This window comes from Phyllobates terribilis, unplaced genomic scaffold (assembly GCF_046119375.1).
Source record: "Phyllobates terribilis strain yellow unplaced genomic scaffold, ASM4611937v1 Scaffold_3__8_contigs__length_932513732, whole genome shotgun sequence".
Classification (NCBI taxonomy): domain Eukaryota; kingdom Metazoa; phylum Chordata; class Amphibia; order Anura; family Dendrobatidae; genus Phyllobates; species Phyllobates terribilis.
The window spans coordinates 199,441,149-199,468,160 of NW_027362763.1; the positions used below are offsets into that span (position 1 = coordinate 199,441,149).

At 43.0% G+C, this 27,012-nt stretch overlaps 2 protein-coding genes across 4 annotated transcripts; both read right to left on the bottom strand.

Annotated features, from left to right (window-relative positions):
* Positions 1-246: 246 nt before the first annotated feature.
* COPS9 (COP9 signalosome subunit 9) lies at positions 247-12,440 on the bottom strand. The gene is made up of 3 exons (XM_073673021.1): positions 12,288-12,440; positions 3,470-3,542; positions 247-400 (listed from the first exon to the last, which is right to left on the bottom strand). The coding sequence occupies exons 1-3, from the start codon at positions 12,348-12,350 to the stop codon at positions 363-365; spliced, it is 174 nt and encodes a 57-aa protein (XP_073529122.1). The 5' UTR covers positions 12,351-12,440; the 3' UTR covers positions 247-362.
* Positions 12,441-15,807: 3,367 nt separating this feature from the next.
* OTOS (otospiralin) lies at positions 15,808-21,466 on the bottom strand. Of its 3 annotated transcripts, none has more exons than XM_073673024.1 (4): positions 21,403-21,466; positions 20,861-20,978; positions 18,182-18,208; positions 15,808-16,246 (listed from the first exon to the last, which is right to left on the bottom strand). In XM_073673024.1, the coding sequence occupies exons 2-4, from the start codon at positions 20,916-20,918 to the stop codon at positions 16,059-16,061; spliced, it is 273 nt and encodes a 90-aa protein (XP_073529125.1). In that variant the 5' UTR covers positions 20,919-20,978; positions 21,403-21,466; the 3' UTR covers positions 15,808-16,058. The 3 variants fall into 3 exon arrangements, with proteins under 3 accessions (XP_073529125.1, XP_073529124.1, XP_073529126.1); XM_073673023.1 differs by having other exon boundaries at positions 21,353-21,433; XM_073673025.1 differs by having other exon boundaries at positions 20,861-20,950; positions 21,353-21,424.
* Between the last annotated feature and the right edge of the window lie 5,546 nt (positions 21,467-27,012).

A 27,012-nucleotide genomic window follows, 5' to 3' on the forward strand; every position in this document is an offset into this window, starting at 1 on the left:
TAGGTTGGATTCAAAATAGCAAAAAAAAAAAGTTGAAGTAAAGAAGCCCCATGGGATAAACGTTTCCTCCCATTCAAACAAGAGGGAGTGTTCCTATTTCTTTGGCTTAGTGAAGAATATTTACTATGCTAAATGGCTTACAGGGTATCATTTAGTGACAATTTTAATAAATTCAGTATTCAGACAGGGACACTGGCTGCTTCCCCATATAAACACATAACAACTGGAAAAGCCCAAATCACATCATGGATTTATAAGCTTTATTTACACGAGTAACATAAATTAAATCACAAGGTCTTCTGTCTTATTTATATCGCCACATTCTGGCATCAAACTGCACGAAGGAGCGCTCAGGGGGATAATTACTGGATGTCCTCATCATCAAACAGGTCCCCAAAATCTGCAGAAAAACAAAAACACATTACAGCTTAGTCAAATATTATGCATGACAGATCCAGAGAAGTGAAACTCCAGCACTTACTGAGACACAAATCACATTCAATACATGGAAATGCCATATATATATATATATATATAGTCCTTATTATAATGATTGCTGGCCATACCCAACCAGCACTTCTTACCTTTTGTGTTTCCCTCCATTTCTTTATAGCATTTAAGCTTGGGAGCAATCCCACCCACCTCTTATTTGGATGGTGTTACTATGTAATGCCTGATATTGTCTGTACACGTTCCCTCTGAATTGTAAAGGGCAGCGGAATATGTAGCTGCCATATACCGTAAATCCAATTATTATTATGCTGTATCAATACCCGCTTCATCAGTAATCTTGGGAGTCTGCAGGAATATCTGCTGAAGCACAAAGGCAAATACACAGCCCAGGGCCATAGATCCTGGTCACATTGCACAAACCAGCAGCAGCATCTGGATATTAGTAAAGCACAGTTAACCCCTTAGTGACCGGACCAAATTTTTTTTGAAAATTTGACCAGTGTCACACTATGTAGTGATAACTCTGGAACACTAACATACCCCATTGATTTTAAGACTGTTTTTTTGTGACACATGATATTTTATAATAATGGTAAATTTAGGTTGATATGTTTTGCGTTTATTTATAAAAATATCAGAAATTTGACAATTTTTTTTTTTTAAATTGCAATTTTCAAACTTTGAATGACTATCCCTTTAATCCCAATAGTCATACCACACAAAAACATTAATAAATAACATTTCCCTCATGTCTGCTTTACATCAGCATAGTTTGTAAAATGTTGTTTTATTTTGTTAGCATTTTAGAAGGTAAAAATTAAAAAGTGGGGAAAAAAAATACTTTTTCATTTTTACGAATCAATTTGTGAAGCACCTAGGGGTTCCAAGTGCTCACTATGCATCTAGATAGGTGCCTTGGGGGTCTAGTTTCCAAAATGGGGTCACTTGTGGGGGAGCTCCAATGTTTAGGCACACAGGGGCTCTCCAAACACAACATGGCGTCCGCTAATTATTCAAGCAAATTTTACAATCAAAAAGTCAAATGGTGCTCCTTCCCTTCCGAGCCTTGCCATGCGCCCAAACAGTGTTTTTTCCCCACATATGGGGTATCTGCGTACCCAGGGGAAATTGCACAACAAATTTTGGGGTCCATTTTTTCTTGTTACCACTGCGAAAATAAAAAAAATTGGGTCTAAAGTAACATTTTTGTGAAAAAAGTTAAATGTTAATTTTTTTCTTCCACATTCCTAAAATTCCTGTGAAGCACCTGAAGGGTTAATAAAGTTCTTGAATGTGGTTTTGAGCACCTTGAGGGGTGCAAGTTTTTAGTATGGTGTCACTTTTGGGTATTTTCTGTTATAAAGACCTCTCAAAGTGACTTCAAATGTGATGTGGTCCCTAAAAAAATGGTTTTGTAAATTTTGGTGGAAAAATGAGAAATCGCTGGTCAACTTTTAACCCTTATAGCTCCCTAACAAAAAAAATTTTGGTTCCAAAATTGTGCTGATGTAAAGTAAACATGTGGGAAATGTTATTTATTAAGTATTTTGTGTGACATATCTCTCTGATTTAAGGGCATAAAAATTCAAGTTTTGAAAATTGCAAAATTTTCGCCAAATTTCCGTTTTTTTCACAAATAAACGCAAGTGATATTGAAGAAATTTTACCACAATCATGAAGTACAATATGTCACGAAAAAACAATATCACAATCAGGGGGAGCCGTTGAAGCGTTCCAGAGTAATTACCTCATAAAGTGACAGTGGTCAGAATTGTAAAAATTGGCCTGGTCATTAACGTGCAAACCACCCTCGGGGGTAAAGGGGTTAAACAGGAAGCCCCCACACTCTCAACTATTTGGATTATGTAGTCACTTTTGACAGCAAAATCTAAGGGGTTAAATGTCCATGGTCGGTGCCAACACTGATCGTGGCTGATGCAGCAAGTTGTCAGCTATAGTGTACAGGTGACAGCTACAGGAATGTCACCTGTCGGGGAACGCTAGTCTCTTATATCGCAGGTCAGTAAAAAGACGTCTATTGGTCACTAAGGTGTAAAAGGGGGTTGTCCATCCCTGAGGAAAATTTCAGAAAGCCCAGCAGCTTGCCGAGTCCTAGAGGTCTATACTGTACACATTATCAGGGTTCGGCTCCACAAGTCAGCACGGGACTGCAAGCAAGCAATTTGCATAGGTGTAGTTATGTGCCGACTAGTCTCCGCAACTTCTGTAATGGCACCTCTATGGATGGATGCAGCCGGGACTCTAGTTGGCACATAGTGTGAACATTGCACACCACAACAATCCCGTAAGCTTGCTGAAAAGGTCATCAAGCGGATAAAAAAAACTTTAATACAAATGTCTGATGAATAAAAGAATAAGAAATGGAATAAGTTTTACACATTACTGGACATAATTAATAACTTCAGAAAAGATATAAGGTTATGTTTCCACAATAAGCTTTATTTCAAAAAACAAACAACACAGCATCTTACAGTTCCAACAAGGTTGGATTGGATTAATAGAAATCTCCTTACACACTGTGCTTTTCTTTCTTTACTCAGCGTAATCTGATCTGCGGTGCATGTTTGAAATCTGCAACAAGTCAATTTCTCTTGCAGATACGATGAGTTTTATGTGCAGATATTCCCCATAAAACAGCATTGGATGAGTAAAAAATGCGCTAAAAACACATATAATCCATACTCGACTATCAGTAAAGTTGTTAAAGCCAAATACCAGAAAGTGTCAAAAACAAAGCCGCTTTATTTAAAAACCGGACAAACCAAAAAGAGACAAAAACTGCAGCGTCAAAAACGTGATAAAGCAATGAAAAAAAAATGCAAGTAACCTAATTTACCTAATAGGTGCAGAAAAGCTGCAACATCAAAAACTCACCAAATACTAATTGTGGGAACATAGCCTAACATGGGCACTTAATAGATAGAAAGAGGAAACAGATATCCAAATATCAGATAATGAACAACGTTTAATGATCTGTACTGGATAGAGAACTCACCATTGAAGTAATCTAGATGCACGGCCTTCTCATTGGCGGCAAGGTCCATCAGAAGCCCTGTGCTTCCTCCAGCCTGTAGTAGGAATGGTCAGAGATGGTCCAGGTTACCACTATTATTTATTATGATTTACTTATATAGCTCCATCATATTCCACAACCTATCAGTATGTCTTTGGAGTGTGGGAGGAAACCGGAGAACCTGGAGGAAACCCACACAAACACAGGAGAACATACAAACTTCTTGCAGATGTTGTCCTACGGAAATTTGGACCCAGGACTCCAGAGATGCAAAGCAACAGTGCTAACCACTGAGCCACCCTGCTGCCCATTATCAACCACACTGTACCATTATTAAAGGGAACCTGTCATATCCTGTGTAGTATCTAAACTGGCCCCATTGATTCTTTTAGTGATACAATGTCCATCAATAACACGCTTTTTTCATTAAAATCGGCGCTGTAATCATTTGCAAAAAGCATCTTATAGTTATATCATACCTGCTCATTTAGTCATAGGGGTGTGCCTCATGGCGTTCAGTCAGGCTTGCCGCTGCCCACGCCATTTGAATTATTTTCCCACGTTTGCGCTGATGTCACTAGTATCGGAGTTTAAAACCCGCGCTTGAGCAGTGTGTATTGGGAGCCGCAGTGTATATTGGCCAGCCGCGCTTACGCATTGTCTATCTGGGAGCCGCGTGTGCGCCGTGAAGAGCGGCTCCCCGCACGTGCGCAGTGAAGCTGTGTGTAGTTGCAAGCTTCGCGCAGTGGCTCTGGCGCATGTGCACAAAGTCAGTAAAGCTGTGCAACTACGAACAACTTCACTGCGCAGGGAGCCGCTCGTCTCGGCGCATTTGCGGCTCCCAGATAGAAACTGCGCAAGCGCGGCTGGCCAATAGACACTGCGCAAGCGCGGCTGGCCAATAGACACTGCGCAAGCGCGGCTGGCCAACACACACTACGCAAGTGCGGGATTTAACCCCTTAACAACATCTGACGTACTAATACGCGTCTGTGCCCTGGGACTTAAGACCCAGACCCGTATTAGTACGTCATGGCGATCGCGCGCGCACACAGGCTGTGCGGGCGCGATCGCCGCCGGGTGTCAGCTGATTGTCACAGCTGACACCCGGTACTATGTGCAGGGAGCGGTCCTGCACCGCTCCCAGCACATTAACCCCCGCTATGCTGCGATCGAAGTCGATCGAAATCGATCGCGGCATTGCGGGGGCAAGGGGAGGTGATCGGCGATACTCACCTCCTCTTCCGGCTTCCAGCGCAGTCTGCAAAGGCTTCCCGGGTGTTGCCATGACGACCCGATGCAGTCATGACAACATCCGGGTCACCAGAGAGCAGGAAGATTGCTTGGACATGCGCAGTGCATCTCCAAGCAATCTTCACATTGTGCACCGCTGACAGCCTACATGGCATAGGGATGGTGCTGCATTCCTGTGCCATGCAGGCGATCAGAAAAAAAAAAAGTGAAAGTCCCAGAGTGGGACAAAGTAATAAAATGTATAAACTGTGTGAAAGTGGAAAAAAAAAAAAAAAAAAAAAATTTGCAAAAATATTAAAAAAAAAATAATCCACCAAAAATATAATGTACCCATCAATAAATATTATTATAAAAAAAACAAAACAATAAAAGTACACATATTTGGTATCGCCGCGTCCGGAACAACCCGACCTATAAAACTGTGCCACTAGTTAACCCCTTCAGTGAACACGGTAAAAAAAAAAAAAAAGAGGCAAAAAACAATGCTTTATCACCATACCGCCAAACAAAAAGTGGAATAACACGCGATCAAATAGACGCATATAAATAAAAATGGTACCGCTGAAAAAGTCATCTCGTCCCGCAAAAAACAAGCCGCCATACAGCTCCATCAAAAAAGTTATAGCTCTCAGAATAAAGCGATGCTAAAAATATTTTTTTCTATAAAATAGCTTTTATTGTGTATAAGCGCCAAAACATAGAAAAATTATACAAATGTGGTACCGCTGTAAACGTACTGACCCGAAGAATAAAGCTGCCTTATCAATTTTACCACAAGCGGAACAGAATAAAAAAAAAAAAAAAACCCAATTCCTGAATTGTTGGTTTTTGTTTATTCTGCCTCCCAAAAATCGGAATAGAAAGCGATCAAAAAATGTCACGTGCTTGAAAATGGTACCAATAACAACGTCAAGTCATCCCGCGAAAAACGAGCCGTCACATGACTGTCTGCCAAAATCTGGAAAAATTATAGCTCTCAAAATATGGCGATGCAAAAACTAGATTTTACAAAAAATGCGTCTTTTAGTGTGTGACAGCTGTCAGTCAAAAAAACCCCATATGATTCTGGCATTGCTGTAATCACACCGACCCGAAGAATAAAGTCGTCTAATCACTTAAAGAGCACAAGGAACGGCGCCAAAAATAAACTCTTGGGTTAGAATTGGGCTAGGGCTGGGTTTGGGGCTAGGGCTGGGTTTGGGATTTTTTTCGAAAGTAAGAAAAAAAGATGACGATATGGCGACTAGTGTTGAGAGCAAGTGCTCGCTACTTGAGTTTGCATCGGGTGCTCTGGTATGCATTGAGTATCGTGGGTATTTGAGTGACATGCTCGAGTCTCTGCCCCATATGCTTCGCGGCCAAAAAACTTTACGGGGATTGCCTGTCATGCACGAGCGATCCCCGCATGTTTTTTTTTTTGGGTGTCTAATAACCGTGAAACATGCGGAGCAGGGACTCGAGCATGTCACTCGAGCACACTCTGTACATGGTGCATACCTGAGTACCCGATGCAAACTCAAGTAGCGAGCACTTGCGCTCAAGAATAATGACAACTTATTCAATATGATGACCTAATGTAAACAAATTCTGTGCCGTACCTCTGGGTTCAAAATGTTCACTATACACCTTAATAAAATCCTTGAGGGGTATAGTTTCCAAAATGGGGACACTTGTGGGGGAGCTCCACTGTTTAGGCACATCACGGGCTCTCCAAATGCAACATGATATCCGCTAACAAATTGTCGGCTCAAATTGTTAGCGGACACCATGTTGCGTTTGGCGAGCCCCTGTGTGCCCAAACTTTGGAGCTCCCCCACAAGTGACCCCATTTTGGAAACTAGACCCCCCCAAGGCACCTATCTAAATTCATAGTGAGCACTTGGAACCCCAGGTGCTTCACAAATTGATTCATAAAAATGAAAAAGTGTTTTTTTTTTCACTTTTTCATTTTTACGAATCAATTTGTGAAGCACCTGGGGGTTCCAAGTGCTCACTATGCATCTAGAAAGGTGCCTTGGGGGGTCTAGTTTCCAAAATGGGGTCAATTGTGGGGGAGCTCCAAAGTTTGGGCACAGAGGGGCTCTCCAAACGCAATGTGGTGTCCGCTAACAATTTGAGCCGATTTTCCATTCAATTTGTTAGTGGATATCATGTTGCATTTGGAGAGTCCCTGTGTGCCCAAACATTGGAGCTCCCCCACAAGTGACCCCATTTTGGAAACTAGACCCCCCAAGGCACCTATCTAGATGCATAGTGAGCACTTGAAACCCCAGGTGCTTCACAAATTGATTCGTAAAAATGAAAAAGTGAAAAAAAAAACACTTTTTCATTTTTAGAAGGTAAAAATTAAAAAGTGGGGAAAAAAAATACTTTTTCATTTTTACGAATCAATTTGTGAAGCACCTAGGGGTTCCAAGTGCTCACTATGCATCTAGATAGGTGCCTTGGGGGTCTAGTTTCCAAAATGGGGTCACTTGTGGGGGAGCTCCAATGTTTAGGCACACAGGGGCTCTCCAAACACAACATGGCGTCCGCTAATTATTCAAGCAAATTTTACAATCAAAAAGTCAAATGGCGCTCCTTCCCTTCCGAGCCCTGCCGTGCGCCCAAACAGTGTTTTTTCCCCAAATATTGGGTATCTGCGTGCCCAGGGGAAATTGCACAACAAATTTTGGGGTCCATTTTTTCTTGTTAACCCTGTGAAAATAAAAAAAATTGGGTCTAAAGTAACATTTTTGTGAAAAAAGTTAAATGTTCATTTTTTTCTTCCACATTCAAAAAATTCCTGTGAAGCACCTGAAGGGTTAATAAAGTTCTTGAATGTGGTTTTGAGCACCTTGAGGAGTGCAGTTTTTAGAATGGTGTCACTTTTGGGTATTTTCTGTTATAAAGACCTCTCAAAGTGACTTCAAATGTGATGTGGTCCCTAAAAAAAATGGTTTTGTAAATTTTGTTGGAAAAATGAGAAATCGCTGGTCAACTTTTAACCCTTATAGCTCCCTAACAAAAAAAAATTTTGGTTCCAAAATTGTGCTGATGTAAAGTAGACATGTGGGAAATGTTATTTATTAATTCTTTTGTGTGACATATCTCTCTGATTTCAGGGCTTAAAAATTCAAATTTTGAAAATTGCAAATTTTCAAAATTTTCGCCAAATTTCCATTTTTTTCACAAATAAACGCAAGTGATATCGAAGAAATTTTTCCACAATCATGAAGTACAATCTCAGAATCAGGGGGATCCGTTGAAGCGTTCCAGAGTAATTACCTCATAAAGTGACAGTGGTCAGAATTGTAAAAATTGGCCTGGTCATTAACGTGCAAACCACCCGCGGGGCTTAAGGGGTTAAACACCGGTGCTAGTGACGTCGACGCAAACCCGGGAAAAGAATTCAAATGGTGTGAGCAGCGACAAGCCTGACTGAACGCCATGAGGCACACCCCTATGACTAAACGAGCAGGTGTGATATAACTATGCAAAATGCTTTTTACAAATTATAACAGCTCCGAATTTAACAAAAAAAAGCGTGTTATTGATGCACATTGCATCACTAACAACGTAATGGGGCCAGTTTAGAAACTCCAAATGACAGGACAGGTTCCCTTTAATCACACTGTACATTTCTCTATTATGCAATCGTATCTGTCTTCAGATGCAGATTATAATATGTCCAGTTTAAAGAAAGATTGTGAGTGCATCTGCGCTTACTAAGCGGACACTGATCAGCAATGTCCTCTGCCACAGGTACAAATATCAAGACCTTCATGTACAGAGTTCGGCTAATAGAGCTCCTCTGCAAAGAGCTTATTGTTGAGGAAGACACTAGGAAAGACAAGTGTTCACACTAGAATGGGCCGGTCCTTATCTTTTTACTGCGGAGACATCAAGCCTCCTGCTGAACCTACCAGATGGGAAAATGCATCAAGGCACCGAGTGTAAAAAGAACAAGCATCAAATGAGAAGTTATCATTTTTTTTTGTTATATTACAGTGGGCTCCCCAAGCACGTATATACCTGATGTTGCCTGTATGTAATTTAACTTGCATCATATTAAAATGGAACAGGGACAACTAAGGTGAGCCACCATTGAGTGGGGGCGCCATATCTTGTAGATCTAGGCTGCCAACCTACACAGCTAGACAGGACCAGTCGTAGCATTGATCTAGGGTTCACAGGATGCTACTACGCTAATAACATAGTCTTCCTTCAACCTTAAAAACTAAGTCCATCTAGTTCAACCCATAGCCTAATATGTTGATCCAGACACAATGCTGTTGCCTGGGATTTTTTACCATTGAGCATATCTGAACTATATAATTATCTGTAGGTCATTTTCTTACAGCATAGATTCTAGATTGATCTATATTATTGACTATCAACCTTCGTTGGCTATAGGCCATCCAAATATACTATCCACAACCTTACCTGTGCTAATGACACAAGATTAACATCCTCAATAATCCAGACCTCCCATTCCAGTCTCCAAGGCTTCTCGCATGCTGCACCACTTCTTTGGAATGCACTACCCAGGACACTTTGATTAATCCCCAATACCCACAGTTTTAGGCTATGTGCCCACGTTGCATTTATGAAGCAGAAAATTTCTGCTGCATAAATGCAAGTCCTCTCCCGGAAAAACGCATGCGGAATTCCGCACACGTTTATCGCGCGTTTATCACGCGTTTTCCACATGCGGAATTGCCTTGCGTTTTTTATGCATTGGACAAAGGCAATTCCGCTTGCGGAAACGCAAAATTAAATGACATGCTGCGGATTTTTGAACGCGGCATAAACGCTGCGGAAAAATCCGCAGCATGTGCATAGAACTTGCGGAATCCCATTGGGGACCATGGGGTGCGGATATACATGCGTTTTTCAAGCGCTTACGCTGCAGAAATTCCGCAGCATATACGCTTGAAAAATGCTACGTGGGCACACAGCCTTAAGCGTGCCCTGAAAACGCATTTCTTTAGACTGGCCTATCGCCTCACCTAACTTATCTAACGATCCCTGTTTTTCCCATACAAAATTTTCTTCCAAACCAGTACCCTCGTACCATCTGTTCACACACTCGATATGCACTTAATAGCCCTCTGTGTCCATACACATATTTTTTGGTGACTGGTTCATGCAGCATTATGTGAATACCCTATTTACTAAAAGGATGTCTGGACCGTACAATACAAGCTTTTTACCAACCACTTTTCGTGTCTCCCCTATTTCCTCATAGATTGTAAGCTTGCAAGCAGCAGAGCCCTCAATCCTCTTGGTATCTGCTGATTTATGTGATTATTGTTATTCAGCAAATTGTCTCTTCAGAGAGGAAGAGAACTAGAACTCTAGTGCCAACCATAGGAAGTAGCAATCCTAAAAGTAAAAGTCGACCCTTTAACGAACCTTGTCACATGACTCAGAATAAAAGCCAAAACCTTAATTTGCAGACACTGTTTCGGGGCACTGCCCCTCGTCAGTGCAAAGTGTGAGAGGCATCTGACCTTGATCCAAGGGGTAACGTTTCTCCTTGTGGAGAGTGAAAGGTTAAGTATGTCAAGATGAGGAGACTTTCAGAGAGGAAGAGACAATTTGCATATTTCCCAAAGAAGCATTGCAGCTTAAAAGTCTCCTGACCTTGACATGCTTAACATGTCACTCTCTCCGCAAGGAAAATCGTTACCCCTTGGATATTGTTATTCTGTAATGTCTTTATTGTCTGTTCAAGTTCCCTCTAAAATGTAAAGTGCTGAGGAATATGTTGGTGCTATAGAAATAAAATTATTATTACTATCCTATATAGCAGGGGTCCTCAAACTGCGGCCCGCGGAGGACTTTTATCCGGCCCGCCGGGCTGTGGGCAGAGGAGAGCAGTGTCAGCCCTTCCCCCCGCTTTCTTAGAGCCCCGGCAGCCCGATACTTACCTCTCCCCGTGCCTCTGCAGATCCGCTGTCTTCCTGGTCTGCGCTCCCTGTGACGTCTCAGGTCAGAGGGCGCGGTGACGTCTTTACCCCGCGCCCTCCCGAGTGCTGTCACAGGCAGCGCAGAGCGGGACAACGCAGCCGCGACGCTGGAGTCCGGACCCGAGCAGCGGGCAGCAGGCAAGGAGGGAGGTGAGTAGTGGATTTTTTTTTTTTTTTATGTATGGGACATAATATTAGGGGTGACATCCTGAATGGGGCATTATATGGGGGGGTGACATGCTGCATGGGGCATTATATGGGGGGGTGACATCCAGCATGGGGCATTATATGGGGGGGGTGACATCCTGAATGGGGCATTATATGGGGGGGGTGACATCCTGAATGGGGCATTATATGGGGGGGGGTGACATCCTGAATGGGGCATTATATGGGGGGGGGGGGTGACATCCTGAATGGGGCATTATAAAGACAGGGGAGTGATATCTTGCATGGGGCATTATATGGTGGGGGGGGTGAAATCCTGAATGGGGCATTATATGGGGGGGTGACATCCTGAATGGGGCATTATAAAGACAGGGGAGTGATATCCTGCATGGGTCATTATATCGGGGGGGGGGGGGGGGTGACATCCTGAGTGGGGCATTATAAAGACAGGGGAGTGATATCTTGCACAGGGCATTATATGGTGGGAGAAAGGGAAATCCTGCATGGGGCATAATAAGGGGGGGAACAGCCTGCATAGGGCATTATAAGGGGGAAACAGCCTGCCTATTGGGGACATTTACCTGCCTATTGGGGACATTTACCTGCCTATTGGGGACATTTACCTGCCTATTGGGGACATTTACCTGCCTATTGGGGACATTTACCTGCCTACTGAAATACCGGTTGATTTAACTTTACTTGTTCTTCATTTTAAATATTGCATTTGTTCCTGTATTGTTTTTTTTTACTACAAAATAAGATATGTGCAGTGTGCATAGGAATTTGTTCATAGTTTTTTTTTAAAACTATATTCCAGCCCTCCAATGGTCTGAGGGACCGTGAACTGGCCCCCTGTTTAAAAAGTTTGAGGACCCCTGCTATATAGGAACTTTTACTGCACAGGATATTTTGCTGTTTTTTAAGAGAATCTAATAAAAAAATTGTCCTTGCCTATACAGTGAGCAGATATACAGAAATGTAGATTCTGCCCCTCTCCCCTCAAAAAATGCAATAATAAGCAATGGAAACGTCAAATAGACCCTAATATTGTATCAATAAAATCAAAGCTTAAAATTGAAAAAGCTACGCAGCTCAGAAAACCAAATGTGGTGACAGCGAAAATCAGTGAGAGGTGACACCGCTGCTACATCAGCATCCGGAAGGTTTAATATCAACTAATCCACCGGCAGATTATCATTTCTTATTGGGGTAGAGGTATGTGACTACTCCCAGGAGACCCCAGTGAGGTGACCACTATAATCATACAGCTACAAAAGTCCAGGGAAGGCACTCCTGCCAGGAGACCCCCAGTATGTCACTCCAGCCAGAATACCCCTCTGAGGTGACCACTATAATCATACAGCTACAAGAGTCCGGGGAAGTCACTTGCAGCCTACAACACGACTGCTTATGTTGGGCACTCTCACCTCATCCAGGTCCACATACGGACCGGCTCCCTCCGGGAACATCTCATCCACAGCCGGCTTCATCCTCAGCACACGAGAGGTAAACAACACGAGAGTATGACGTATTTCCTGCTTTAGGAAACACTCCTTGCCCCACTTCCGGGTGATTTGCGGGCGTGGCTTGTTCGGTATTACAGGCAAAGCGTTAGATCTCGGACAGCTATAGTGACGTCAGTGTAGGGGCGGGGCGAGTGTACAGCACGAGAGAGCTGGTGATAGTGGACGGGACATGTACAGCTCCCTCTCCCGCACATAACCGGTCACAGAGCGCACGGCGGATCCTGTGTGTGATAGCTGGTTACGGTTACCAGCCATAGATATTAGCACCTTAGTTTTGGGTGACCGTACTCAAGTGTTTTTGTTTTTGAAAGGGCTTCTCCACTACTTTAACAACCTCGTCTCAAGTGGTGCAGAAGACCAACCCCCTGCTTCCCTCCCAGGCTGGTGAGGTTCCAGCAATGTCAGTGACAGTTGTGCTAGCGCTCACGTGACATTGTTCTGCTGTGTGAGCGCTGCAGCCAATCAGCGGCCACTGATAGACTGCAGCGCTTAAACAGAACACAGTGCCAATTCACTGGAGTTGTGATCCAGGCGAGCGTAAGGTTCTTTCAGTTTTACAGGGTGAGCTACAGCATTAAGGAGTTAGCCAAGTAGTAGACAACCCCTTTAAAGATGCAGCCATTTTTTTGCCGGTTCATTTTTCTCCTCCCCTTCCTCCGAGAGCCAGAACTATTTTTATTTTCCATCAGCACGAGGGTTTGTGTTTTGTAGGACAAGTTGGAGTTGTGAATGACGCCGATCATTTTACCATGTAATGTGCTGAAAAATGGGAGAAAATTCCTCCAAACATTGCAGTTCTGTCCCAGCTTTATGTCTCTTGTATGGGCAGCAGAGCCTGGTTACACGCCAGCAGCCAGGTATATTGTTCTCTGCAGCCCTCCGGCATTTCACCGAAAATAGAAGATCCAAATTGTAAGGCCACGTTCACACATTCAGTATTTAGTCAGTATTTTACATCAATATTTGTAAGCCAAAACCAGGAGGGGAACGATCAGAGGAAAAGTATAATAGAAACACGTCACCACTTCTGTATTTATCACCCACTCCTGGTTTTGGCTACAAATACTGATGTAAAATACTGACCAAATGCTGAACGTGCGAACATGGCCTAACCATAGCTACAGAAGAACTAGTCTAGCACCGGATCCGGCCGACTCTTCTGAGTGCCGCTGGAGGTGATTGTCAGGTCTCTTGCTATGGTAGAGACCAGTCAGGCTCTCATTCATGCTGCCCAAAATACCATTTGGCTGTGGTATTGATGTGTAAAGTCCAAGCGATAAGTTTAAAATTCCCTAGGGAAACAATAAAATACAGTAAAAAGTAAACAAACAAAAAAAAAGTTTGAAAAAGTATATAAAAACTTGAATTATCCCCCTTTCCTCTATTAAAAAAAAGAGGTAAAAAATAATGTACGTGGTATATTCACTTCCATAAAAGTCGCGATTTATCAAAATATAAAATTAATCAGATTGTTAAACATCATTATGAGAAACGTAAAATCAAAAGGCCACAATTTAGATTTTTCAGCCGCCGCCACACAAGAAAAAAATTCAGTAAGAAGCAAGGAGAACATTTCTACCCGAAAAATGGTATCAATAAAAATGTCAGCTGAGGGTACAAAAAGCAAGCCCTCACCCAGCCCCATCAACTGAAAATTGAAAACATTAGGGGTCTTGAAAAATTGTGACACAAGAAAAATTTCCACATTTTTTTTTTCACTTCTTAAATAAAAATCGTCCCGCAAAAAAAAAAAAAAAAAAAAGCAAGCCCTCATATGGCTATATCAACAGAAAAATAAAAAAAAAGTTGTCTTTTGGGAGGAGAGGAAAAATCGAAAGCGCTGAAACGGAAAATCGACATGTCGGGAAGGGGTTAAATATAGTGTGCTAAAGAAGGATAATCAGGATGATGTCCAAAATGCTAACTATGGTAATATGCCATTATAATCCTATGGATGCATATTGGAGGGAAGGGACAGGGTGATCAAAACAGTTGTTTTAGCACAAAATGAGACACTGTGTCTGTAGGCTGGACGGGGAGTGCATAGAGGGGTATGTGAGACTTAAGCATGGCTCTGGAAGGGTTACATGGGTCCCTGAGATAGGTAGGCCTACCAAGGAGAGGACGTTCTAAGGAGATATACCAGCCACACCTAGGTGACATAACCAGGAGGCACTAAGGGAGATGCTAGTGAGATAAGGCCTGCAGATAGACACCTGAGTGTGAATCTATGTAAGGATAGTGTTAATGTGCAGTATTCTTATCATCTGATATTAGTATTGTCCATTCTACTTCTTGGTGTTGTTATTGTTCAGTATCCTTGTCATTCGATATTGATATTGCTTGCGGTGTTTCTTACAGTCAGTGCAGGATAGAAGCTGTGCTGGTACATGAAAGCAAGTGAAGACCATCATCACCCTGGATTCACACAGATCTCATATCCAGCCTATAGTACTAGGAGAGACACTCCTTCGATCAGGCTGCAAAGTGCATATCAGTGACTCTGAATGAACGAAGATTGCAGACTGAAATTTAGTGCAATTTTATTATCTAAAGGTAATGTGCAACTTCTGGTATTTAAAGCAGTTTTATCCTTGTCGAAAGTATCCATAACCCTTTAAAGAGAACCTGTCTGCAGAAAACCACCGGTGACGTGACTGGTAATTTTTATTATTCTACTTACTTAGATCTGTTCACTGATGGTTCTTATTTTTAAGCCTTTGCCTTTGGTTTATTTTTGGAAACATTGGATTAATGTGGATTGATCTCTTTGACCTTTCTTTGCCCCAGATCTGTGCTACTATATTATCTGGGGTAACACCTCCACAAGTTGAGACAGTCTGGTTGATATTGGTGCTCTGACCTACAACCCTATTTGAAAGACTGGTTGTTAGGCCGGCCATACACATTAGATGGCTGGCGGCTGAATGATGCTTCAACCAATCGTTCTGCAAACAGCCATCTCAGCCGACTTTCCCATATACAGGAGTGCTTGTTCTGCCGTATGCTCCTGTGTTGTCTATGAGAAAGCTGCCGACTGACATGTCGACCGGCAGCCTATCTCCAAGAAAACAAGTGATTGGCAGTCCAAAATCGCACATGCACCATAGACCGATCAACATGTTCCCCGACCATCAGTCCACCAGCGCCCCCATACACATTAGACTGTAAGCGGAACCTATTGATATTGGTGGGTTCGGCCAACATTAGTCTAATATGTAAGGGGGTCTTTAGACATTGTGTCTCCATCCTTCAGTATGTCTCAGCTCGTGTGTCACTCTGTGACAATAAGGTCAGTGCCGCAGACCATGCCACGCGTCATCTCACACTGCTTCTCCTTAACTTCAGGGAACGACATTTTTAAACATATTGTCATGTCATATTTGGGAACACAAAGTGAGAGGCGATCACATCTTAGCCATTTTTTATTGCTTATAGCTCCGATACAATAGGTAGATGAGTTGTGTTTACAGCAAATATTTCTATATATTCTTATGACTTCTTTTTCCTTCTGACAGACAGGAATAATGCCGGGATTTCCTTTGGCCTGAGAAGTTCTTGTCACCATGATGGCTTAGTTGGAGTTGGTGTTGTCACTCATCTTGGTGCCGATCATTTCTCAGAGTTGTAGGGCTTTACTATGTACAGCTACGCCAAGCAGAGTACTGGCTTCTAATGCTCATGGTCGTCACGGCTTGTGTATCCCAGGGTATCTCCAATAGGGTAGTGAGCAAAGAAAGTGCGAGCTAGGTCATTGATGTTCTCATATGCACCCATTGCGCGGAAATGCTCCACATACTGCCAGAAATCCGAGGTAGAGAAGGGCCAGTAAGGGTGAGCAGGAGCCTCTAAATATGGGTCTAAAAAGAACATCAGTTAGAATTGAAATTCCGTCAGGTCAGTGTCATTAATGTCAACTTTTGCATCTGGCAATCGGAGTAAAATTCCGGTATTTCATGCACAAAATGACTGTTCAAACCAAGCAAAGACGCTTGGTGCACCTTTGGCGTGGTCAAGCAGTTCAGTGCAAATTCCCACCAAGTTGTTTTCCATCTATCTCCGCCCCCCTTCCTTGTTTTAACAGCGCCATCTTTACCATGCCAAGGATGCACAAAGTGCCTCTGCTTGGTTTGAACAGTCAATTTGTGCCAACTCCATTAAACCATGAATTAATGTGACTACATAGTTGTCAGATTCTCAAATACTCTTGCGGGAGTAGAGAACTTTCAGGAAGAAAGTCCAAAAATAGAATACTAACCCAGAGGGGCCGGTTCATCAAGATTGGCGCTTTGTGTGCCAGTTTTGATAAAGGGTACGCTGGAGTAAGATGTGCCAAATGTATTAAGCTACAGAGCAGGACAGGTTTAAAGCTTCATTCTAGAAGTATGCGGGCTGCACACATTGTGCGGAAAACCTTGAGCTTGTAGGGAAAACCTGGTGTCAGCTAGATATGTTAAAGGGGTTGTCCTGTGTAATTTGATAAGTCTGCAGTCACTCTGTGTGTCATACTTGTATTCAGTGAGGCCGCACCTCGTTTACTGACCCAGCATTCCGGCGGGTGCGACCTCGCTCAACACTGGACGGCCGCGTCAGTATATGGGGTGCAGCCTATCTCAATACAAGTATATGGAATGAGGTCACGCCCACTAGTCGAGCTGTGGTCGGGAGTATGTATAACTCATACGTACCTGCCGGTCCCGGCTCAGAAACTGGTGAATCCTCACAGTGCACAGTGCGTGTGCTGGGTGGATTAGTGAGTCTGCAGTCACACAGAGTGACTGCAGACTTATCAATTTAAGCTAGACAACCCCTTTAAATTTGGATCCTTATGCCACCTCTTAGCTCGTTTACTTTACACCAATAATTTGTGCCAAATGGCAGGTGACATTATTAATTTGGCACATTTTACGATTCCACGCAGCTATGCTTCCTTTTTAAAATGCTACTCATAACGTGTATAAAGTGTCTAAAACACATAAGGCATGTATGGCATTTTTTAAAAGCAAATTTTACCAGAATTCTGGCTCATTTTGCCCGGTAAAGGTCCCCAAATGTGGTATGGGATATGCAAAGGAGACACAAGGATACAAAGAACACCGTAGATGAACCCCAGTGTCATGAATAACTTGCAATGTTCCTTTAAGATCACAATGCAAACTGCCTCTTCAGCTAGAGAGAGGACTTGAACTCTATTGCGCCACCTAATGGAAGCAGCAATCCTACAAGCCACAATTAACCCTTTAACAAGTCTTGCAATATGACTTAGGATAAAAGCCAAATCAGAATCTCAATTTGCAGACACGGTGTTTCGGGGTATTGCCCCTCATCAGTGCAAAGTATGAGAACTGATTTGGCTAGATGAGAGGCTCTGGACTGAGGTTTAAGGGGTAACATTTCTCCTTGTGGAGAGTGACATACTGGCTCTGGCATGCCAAGGGAAGGAGGCTTATTTGCCTTTAAGATCACGTCATTTATTACTCAGAATTCGTTAGTACATAATATATTGAAATCTGTTTTTTTTTTCATAAAGCCATTGACCCTCTGGTAGAATACACTGTCATAGAGAGATGCCAGACACCTTGGGACTCCCACTGATTACCAAAACGAAGTGCACCCAGCTAACCATGTCTCCTTCATCTTATAAATCCATCAGACATGACTCAGACAAGTCAAATGTTTTATGAAAGTGCAGCCCCCTAGAAATGCATTTGCTACTTTGTATGCGATTCTTATTTTGTTTTGGTTGTGTTAGTTAATCAGAATGTTGTTAAAGTAAAAACTAAAAATGTCTTTACCGTCCTCCTCATGTACAGGTCTGGCATCTGAAAATAAATAAGGAAATGGCATGTGAGAGACGGCCGGACAATGGCTACTTTCATCCAACACCGAGTGTGAGTAGAATCCAAATGTCAGCAGGAATTTACTGACAGCGCTGGACTGTGTCCCGTACAATAGGGCCCTGTGTCCTCTGACAGCGTGGCACTCACCCTCCACACGGGAGTCGACCTGTCAGCGTTCCCTGCCAAATCACATCTTTCGTCTTGAGCAAAGATTAGAATTCCCTCTGACCATCCAAAAAGGATGAATACAAGGGATGTGTTCCTGGAGCGCACGCCTCCAGCTGAGCTTCAGTTTCTTGCTATTTTATGTAGTAGAATGTGCTATTTCCAGCATGTGCAGTCATGTAAAGTTTATTCTGCACAATATGTTTACTTCACTTTATGTTTGCATTTACGTTTTGGATGCCCATTGTATAAAGTTAAAGTGGTTGTCCAAATCTACATGTGAGACAGCCGAATCATGACAGTGTGCGGTGCACACGCTGCCACTATTCCCTGGTATTCCTGGTGCGATCAGGCGGACACATGATCCTGTGTATGCGATTTGCATACTTGCAGTCACGTGCCAACTATATAGACAAGAATTGAGAGAAGCTGGACAAGACTAATTGGCATGTGCCCACTAGTATGCAGATCATATACATGGGGCCACAAGAATATAAGCTTACATTGGGAAATCAGAGAATCATGAGAACTGTCACGATTCTGCAGTCACATAGAGTGCTGCAGTCTATTGTCCCATGCTTGGACAACCCCTTTAAATAACAGGTCCAGTGAGCCTCAGTTTACACGCTTTAATACTCTAGTAGCCATATTAAAGGGATTGTCCACTACTCAGACAACTCCTTCTCAATCCGTATGTTTGTCTAGCGTAAAATATCAACACTTATACTCATCTCTGGTGCTGGGGCCATTCCAGTGGTGTCGGCACTGTCTCTCCCGGGGCTTGTATAAAATCATTACGACACACGAGCCCTGAGGCCAATCAGCGGCCGCCTCACTCTCCCCGCCTTCGGACACATCAAACACATCCGGAGGAAGTGAACGCTGCTGCTCTCTCACTTCCTCCAGATGTATGTGATACGCCCGAAGGCGGGGAGAGTGAGGCGGCCGTTGATTGGCTGCCAGGATCGCGTGACATAGCAATGTCACGCGAGCCTCGGGAGAGCCAGTACTGACACCACTGGAGCCGTGCTGACAATGGAGGTGAGTATAAGTGTTGTTATTTTACTGGGGGCAAACATACAGATTGAGAAGGGCTTGTCCCATTAGTGGACAACATCTTTATTATGGAGATCAAAAGAAATAAGGAATAATAGCAAGGAGATAATAGTAAGGTGAGATGTAATGGATCTGACCCTTTACACATAGTTGTAATGTCATATTCCAGATTAGATTAGTATTAAATAGGAACATATAGATCTAACATTACCTTGCTATACTGTGTCAGTAAATAATTCTACATATAAAGGCAGAACGGTTTGCAAAGAATTTCAGTATGTTTTTTTTATTTTCTTAAACAGAACCTGACAAGTGATTCATGCTGCCCAAGTCATGCAGGCACGTATGTGCTATTCTGAAGCGCTGCGGGATTTCACAGATGACAAACTTTTAAAATCTGGCAGGAAAGGATAGACTAGTCCAAGAGGCAGGTTCTTCTCTGTCCTTTGATTGACAGATCTCTGTTATACACAAACATCGGGAGTGCCTTACATGCTGGTCGTGGAGAAGCCGCTGAGGACCTGCCTATTGGACAAGTTATCTTAATTGCCGCATCCCTGGATGGATTTTAAAAGGATTGTTATCACCAAAACGCCTCCAAGTAAAACATGCATGACTGCAATTATGGTGCTGGACCCTTATCATACCATGGTCCTAGTAAAAGAAATTCTGATAGGGACATACAGTGCTGAGTGGGTCTTACCAACAAGACTTTCAACATTTACCTAAAATTTGAAGTTACAGTAAATTGTCAAGATAATTTTCTAGATGTCTAGATACTATTTTTTTGCTTGATTTTCTTATTTGGTTAATCTAATTGAAGAGGACCTGTGGGCTTTCCTGACTTGTCTGTTTTATCAGATGAGTGTACCATCCAAAAAATAATACTGTTATTCCCCATGGAAATTTAGGAATAAATTGACAACTAGATGTTACCAATTGGGGGAAGTGTCACTGCACAGTCTGACAGTAGCCAATCAGAGCTGACTGTGTAGGGACACGCCCCTTTGATAAGTGCAATCCTAACAATCAGTTGTTAATTACACATTTCTAGGAGGTGTAACAGAGGAACGGCACAATGCAGAGATCTGAGACAAAATACTCTAGAATTTTTACATTATGAAGAATACAAAGAATTAACAAAATAGATATGTCAAGAGATGGGATAGGTCCCCTTTAAGAACCAGTAATGGACACGATTTTAGGTATGTGCACTGATGTAGATTATACATTTTACTTCCCGAGCAATAAACATTTCTGCATTGTATTGTATTGGTGAATAAAGAGTGACGTACATAGAATACAGTATATCACTACCGTTTTTAATATCCTTTACATGCTTAACCGAAGGGTTATTTAAAGTACTAAAGAGCCAGTAGTAATCTTAATTCAGAATAAGGCGGAAGGACTCACCAAGGAATGACCCCAAAAGAAAACAGGTGAAATATAACCCAATCAGAAGTAGCTTCATTGTGTCCTCCGGCTGGTAATTCGTACACAAGTCTGATATAAGATAACAAGAAGAAAAAGCCTAAAAAATGTATAAAAAAATATCAATATAAACCAAGTATTCCAGGTACTTTACTCTCTATTTGTACATGTCTTTTATGTACGATCAATAATTAAATCTAAGTTTGACTTGATTCCTCTCATTGCTGTTCTATGATAGTTTTACATAGGACTGCAATTAATCCCAATGTATCGTTTTAACTCCCATTTATTATGTTTCCTTAAGAAATGAATCCCAAGAGTTAAAGGGTGATTATGTGTAAGCCCTATTCAGATATGCCATGCATATGCGTATTGAAGTGTAGATGACAGGATAAAAGTAATATATATCTTTAGTATATGTGAAGCTGACGACTTTCTTCTAGTCCAGTATTTGTATGAGTGAAAACTCGTTACCTGTCTTGTATTGATGGCTTGCTGCGGTCCAGTCGTCCTGCACTGCTTACCTGTTGCTTCTTCTCTTGAATTGAGTCCTCTTCTTCCAGCTCCCTCCTACCCTCCCTTCCTTGGATAAACAAGCGACTGTGTAGGAAAACTTCATTTATTCCCCCCTAACTTGAAAATTCATCCAACTATTTATTCTGCAGTCCTGGTCAATAGGAAATAGCTTGTATCACTGTAACAGAGCTGAGATTTACGCGGAGCTGTCCCGAAAAATAAATCCACTATTAAATGGAATGATTGTCCCATTCTTTGAAAAATAATTAGAAGACATGAAATAGGGCTACTTGACCTGGACAGATGGAAATATATCATGGTATAAGTAGGTAGATTTACCTTTCAGAACAATCTGGATGGCAACTATTAGAAATAGAATTTAATAGAAATTGTCATATAGGCCATATAGTTAACTAGAACCATAGGTAAGGCTAAATATTTAAAGGGAAACTAAACTTTTTCGTTTTTTTTTTATAATTTTGTCCGGCATGGAAATTTATGAAACTTTGCAAATCACTTTATTAGGGGGATTTGTCATCATTCCTGTAAAAAATACATGTTAAGTGTTTTCCACACCCCAGCTTTTCCCCAGACTATTTGCCTGCTTTTAGGTACATTGATATGAGAACATACTCATTTGGAGTACAGATGATGGCAGTGAAAGGGTCAACATCTGTATCTCACTAACTCTGGGGATAAGCACCTGCAGGAGATTGTTCTGATAAGCACAACACTCAGATGAGGAGTCAGGTAGTCATCACCGCCATCCAAACGAGAACGCTCTGATATTATAGCAGTTTAAAGATAGACAAATAGTCTGGGGAAAAACAGGGGCTTATAAACCACTGATATGCATCTGTTTTACAGAAATGAAGACAAATCCTCAGATAAAGTGATTTGCAAAGTTTTATAACTTTACATGTTGGAAAAATTATTACAAAAAAACATAAAAGTTTAAGTACTCTTTAACCCCTTTACTCGCCCAAGCCATTATTCATCTTCATGACTAGGCCGAATTTTACAATTTTGTGTCACTTTATGTGATAATAGCTCTGGAACGCTTTAAAGGATCCCACTGATTCTGAGACTGTTTTTTTCGTGACATATTGTACTTCATGGTAGTGTTAAAATTTCTTCAATATGACCAGCGTTTATTTGTGAAAAAAAAATAGAAATTTGGTGAAAATTTCAAAAATTTTGCAATTTTCAAACTTTCATTTATGCCCTTAAATGAGAGAGATATGTGTCAAGATATCACAGCCTGGGAAAGTCACGCAGAACCACCCGCTGTGATCTTTGTATCGAACAGCTCTCTGCTGCTCCCTATCATCCAGACAATTACACGATTGGCCAACAATTAACGGCGGAGGCTGAAGGCTGTCACCACTACTAGGCCGGTTATCAAGAAACTAACAGTGAGCGTATGGTATATACACCTCCAATGCCAACACTTGGAATATACTGTATGTATATACCTCCGAGACGGTCACTGCAAATTCCACGATAACTCAAGAAAGATTATTAGCAGCTACCACCAGTCTTGTTTTATTCAGGCTGACTGGGGGCCTGGTAGGTAGCATATGGCTTCGAGGCCCGGTTTACAGAACAAAAGGAACAGAACTGTTAAATTTTTTATTTAATCCAAAAGGAGGCAGTGGTTGTAAAAAATATATAATAATAATAATAATTTTCATTTATATACCGCCAACATATTCCGCAGTACTTTACAATTAAGCGGAGACATGTACATACAATAAATTCAGTTTAAACAGTTACATTAGGAGTGAGGTCTCTGCTCGCAAGCTTACAGTCTACAAGGAAATGGGGGGACACAATAGGTGAAAAGTGCTTGTTATTTCAGGTCTAACAATTATAATAGGTTCAGTTCAAGGTTCAGTTCTAGGACCCCTACTCTTCTCCATCTACACCTTAGGCCTTGGACAGCTCGTAGAGTCTCATGGCTTTCATTATCACCTCTATGCTGATGACACACAGATCTACCTCTCTGGACCCGATATCACCTCCTTACTAACCAAAATCCCACAATGTCTGTCTGCTATTTCATCCTTCTTCTCTGCTAGATTTCTAAAATGTAACATAGACAAAACAATTCATCATCTTTCCGCCATCTCATTCAACCCCCCCAACTGACCTATCTATCAACGTCAATGGCTGCCCACTCTCCCGAGTCCCCCAAGCTCGCTGTCTTGGGGTAACCCTGGACTCTGAAATCTCCTTCAAACCACATATCCAAGCCCTTTGCACTTCCTGCCGACTCCAACTCAAAAATATCTCCCGTATCCGCATATTCCTCAACCATGAATCTGCAAAAACACTAGTGCATGCCCTCATCATCTCCTGCCTTGACTACTGCAACCTCCTGCTCTGTGGCCTCCCTTCCAACACTCTTGCGCCCCTCCAATCCATCCTAAAATCTGCGGCCCCGACTAATCCATCTGTCCTCCCGCTATTCCCCGGCCTCTCCTCTCTGTCAATCTCTTCACTAGCTCCCCATTGCTCAGAGACTCCAGTTCAAAACCCTAACCATGGCATACAAAGTGTAACATCCCTGGCGGCGTGCTGGCATGGCTTACCATCTCCCACCATGCAACACCGCCATCTTATCTATCAGTCCAGTCTGCACACTTTGCTCCAGTGCCTGCTGTGTGCATGTCTCTTGTCTGATTGCTTAGGGCGGCGGTGCGGTTACTGCTTGATTCTTGTAGTTACTGTGTGCGCACTCCTAATGGGTCCCCAGCCTATTGTTGTGAGTCACTGGATACTTAAACCCCCTCCACCCAGAAGGAGGTGCCTGTGCAACACTTCCTTTCAGTGTGTTCTGTGCAACTGAGTTGCCAGGTCCTGTCCTATATCTTGTCTGTTTCCGCCACCCTGGGGGCTGTATACCCAGGTCTGTTACCTGTATCTGTGACTTCTAGTCTGTTCTGCCACCTTGGGGGCTGTATACACAGGCCTGTTACCTGTATCTGTGACTTCTAGTCTGTTTCCGCCACCCTGGGGGCTGAGTTCCCAGGCTCGTTCCTGTATCTTGTTCCTGGTTCAGTTCCTGTCTGAACAGTGTCCTAGCCCGTTACTTGTTTGTCTCTATGTTCGTATCTTCCCTTTTCCTGCAGTGTCTGAACCTGCACCTAACTCCAACTCGTTGTCTCTGTAATTCTGTTTGTGAGTTTAGTGTCCACTCGCTACTTCATTGTAAGTACCTTGTGTGTATCTGCTCTGCTTGTCTACCGCACCTGCGGGTTTTGCTCTGCTCTGCGTGTCTACCGCACCTACGGTTTTGCTTTGCTCTGCTTGTCTACCGCACCTGCGGTTTTGCTCTGCTCTGCTTGTCTACCGCACTTGCGGGTTTTGCTCTGCTCTGCTTGTCTACCGCACTTGCGGGTTTTGCTCTGCTCTGGTTGTCTACTGCACCTGGGGGTTTTGCTCTGCTCTGCTTATCTACCGCACTTGTGGGTTTTGCTCTGCTCTGCTTGTCTAACACACTTGCGGGTTTTGCTCTGCTTGTCTACAGCACCTGCGGGTTTTGCTCTGCTCTGCTTGTCTACCGCACCTGCGGGTTTTGCTCTGCTCTGCTTGTCTACCACACCTGCGGGTTTTGCTCTGCTTTGCTTGTCTACCGCACCTGCAGGTTTTGCTCTGCTCTGCTTGTCTACCGCACCTGCAGGTTTTGCTTTGCTCGTTTACCGCATCTGCGGGTTTTGCTCTGCTCTGCTTGTCTGCCGCTTCTGCGGCTCTGTTCCTGTATCCCAGTCTGTACTGGTCCCTATCCTGCCTGTGTTCCTACCTGCCAGTACCCACCTGTCTACATACCAGCCGTGCCTGCCAGTACCCACCTGTCTGCATACCAGCTGTGCCTGCCAGTACCCACCTGTCAGTATGTCAGCCTAACCTGCCTGTTACTGCATTCCCCGGTGTGGGTCAACAGCTGTGACTGGGTTCGACCTGGAGTAGCACCTGGTCCCTCTGCTCGGTTCCTCCTTGATTCACGGAGTCGACTGAGCCGCCGTGCGACGTTGGTCGGACTGAGTTGATACTTAGTTATGCCCCTCCAGGCACTCCTCGGTTCATGGTCTAGTGGGATCACTTACCACGCTCACGCCAGTTAGTCCGGGCGTGTGCGTAACACAAAGCTATTCACAACCTGTCTCCTCCATATATCTCTGACTTAGTCTCCCGTTATATACCCGCACGCAACCTCCAATCCTCACAAGATCTCCTTCTCTACTCCCCTCTTATCTCCTCCCACAATCGCATTCAAGATTTCTACCATGCTTCCCCCCTACTCTGGAACTCTTTACCCCAACACATCAGACTCTCGTCGACCGTGGAAACCTTCAAAAGGAGCCTGAAGACCCACCTCTTCCGACAAGCCTACAACCTGCAGTAACCACCGCTCCACCATACCACTGCATGACCAGCTCTACCCTCACCTACTGTATCCTCACTCATCCCTTGTAGATTGTGAGCCCTCACGGGCAGGGTCCTCGCTCCTCCTGTACCAGTCGCTGTCACATTGTGTTCAAGATTATTGTAATTGTTTTTACTATATATACCCCTTTTTCACTTGTAAAGCGCCATGGAATAAATGGCGCTATAATAATAATAATAATAGGGATTTTCATATAAGTCTGCATTATCCGGTCATCAGCCCTTATGTTTAAGTGTAATAATCAAGTATCGAGTGCAGTTATTGTCTGCATGGAGGGTGTGGAGACAGATCAATAGTAGGGAACAGATTCTGAGTAATATTTAGAAGGAGGGAAAAGGGGAAAGTTAGTTTACTGAGCTGAGGTGGTAGGCTTGTTTAAAGAGATAGGTTTTTAAAGTGCGCTTGAAGACATGGGGGCTAGGCATCAGTCAGATCATCTGTGGTAGAGCATTCCAGACAACTGGCGCAGCACGAGAAAAATCTTGGAGACGGAGGTGTGAGGTTCGGATTATGGGAGATGTTAGTCTTAGGTCATTGATACAATGGAGGGCACATGTAGGGCTATAGACAGAGATGAGAGAAGAGATATAAGGCGGTGCAGAGCTGTGGAGAGCTTTGTGGGTGAGAGCGATGAGTTTATATTGGGACATATAGTGAATGGGTAAACAGTAATGACTGGCACAAGATGGAGGCATCGGTGAAGCCGCTGGACAGAAATATGACCCTGGCTGCAACATTCAGGACGGATTGGAGAAGAGAAAGTTTGGTAAGAGGGAAACCGATCAGAAGAGAGTTGCAGTAGTCCAGACGAGAGTGAATAAGAGCGACAGTAAGAGTTTTAGCAGTTTCAAAAGTGAAAAAAGGTCGGATTCTGGAGATTTTTTTAAGATGCAGGTGACGAGCGGGTGAGTGAAGGAAAGTTTAATGTCGAATATGACCCCAAGGCTGCGGGTGTGCTGCTTGGGAGTTATGGTTGAACCCTCCAATGTAATTTGAATGTCAGGTAGATTTAGGTTAGTAGAGGGGAGAAACACAAGAAGTTCAGTTTTGGAGAGATTCAGTTTAAGATAGATTTTACCAAGGGGACAAAACAATACAGCATATACAGTTACAGAAAATAAAAGGGATTAACAAAAGAACTTACTACTCCGCTCACACAAATGAGTCA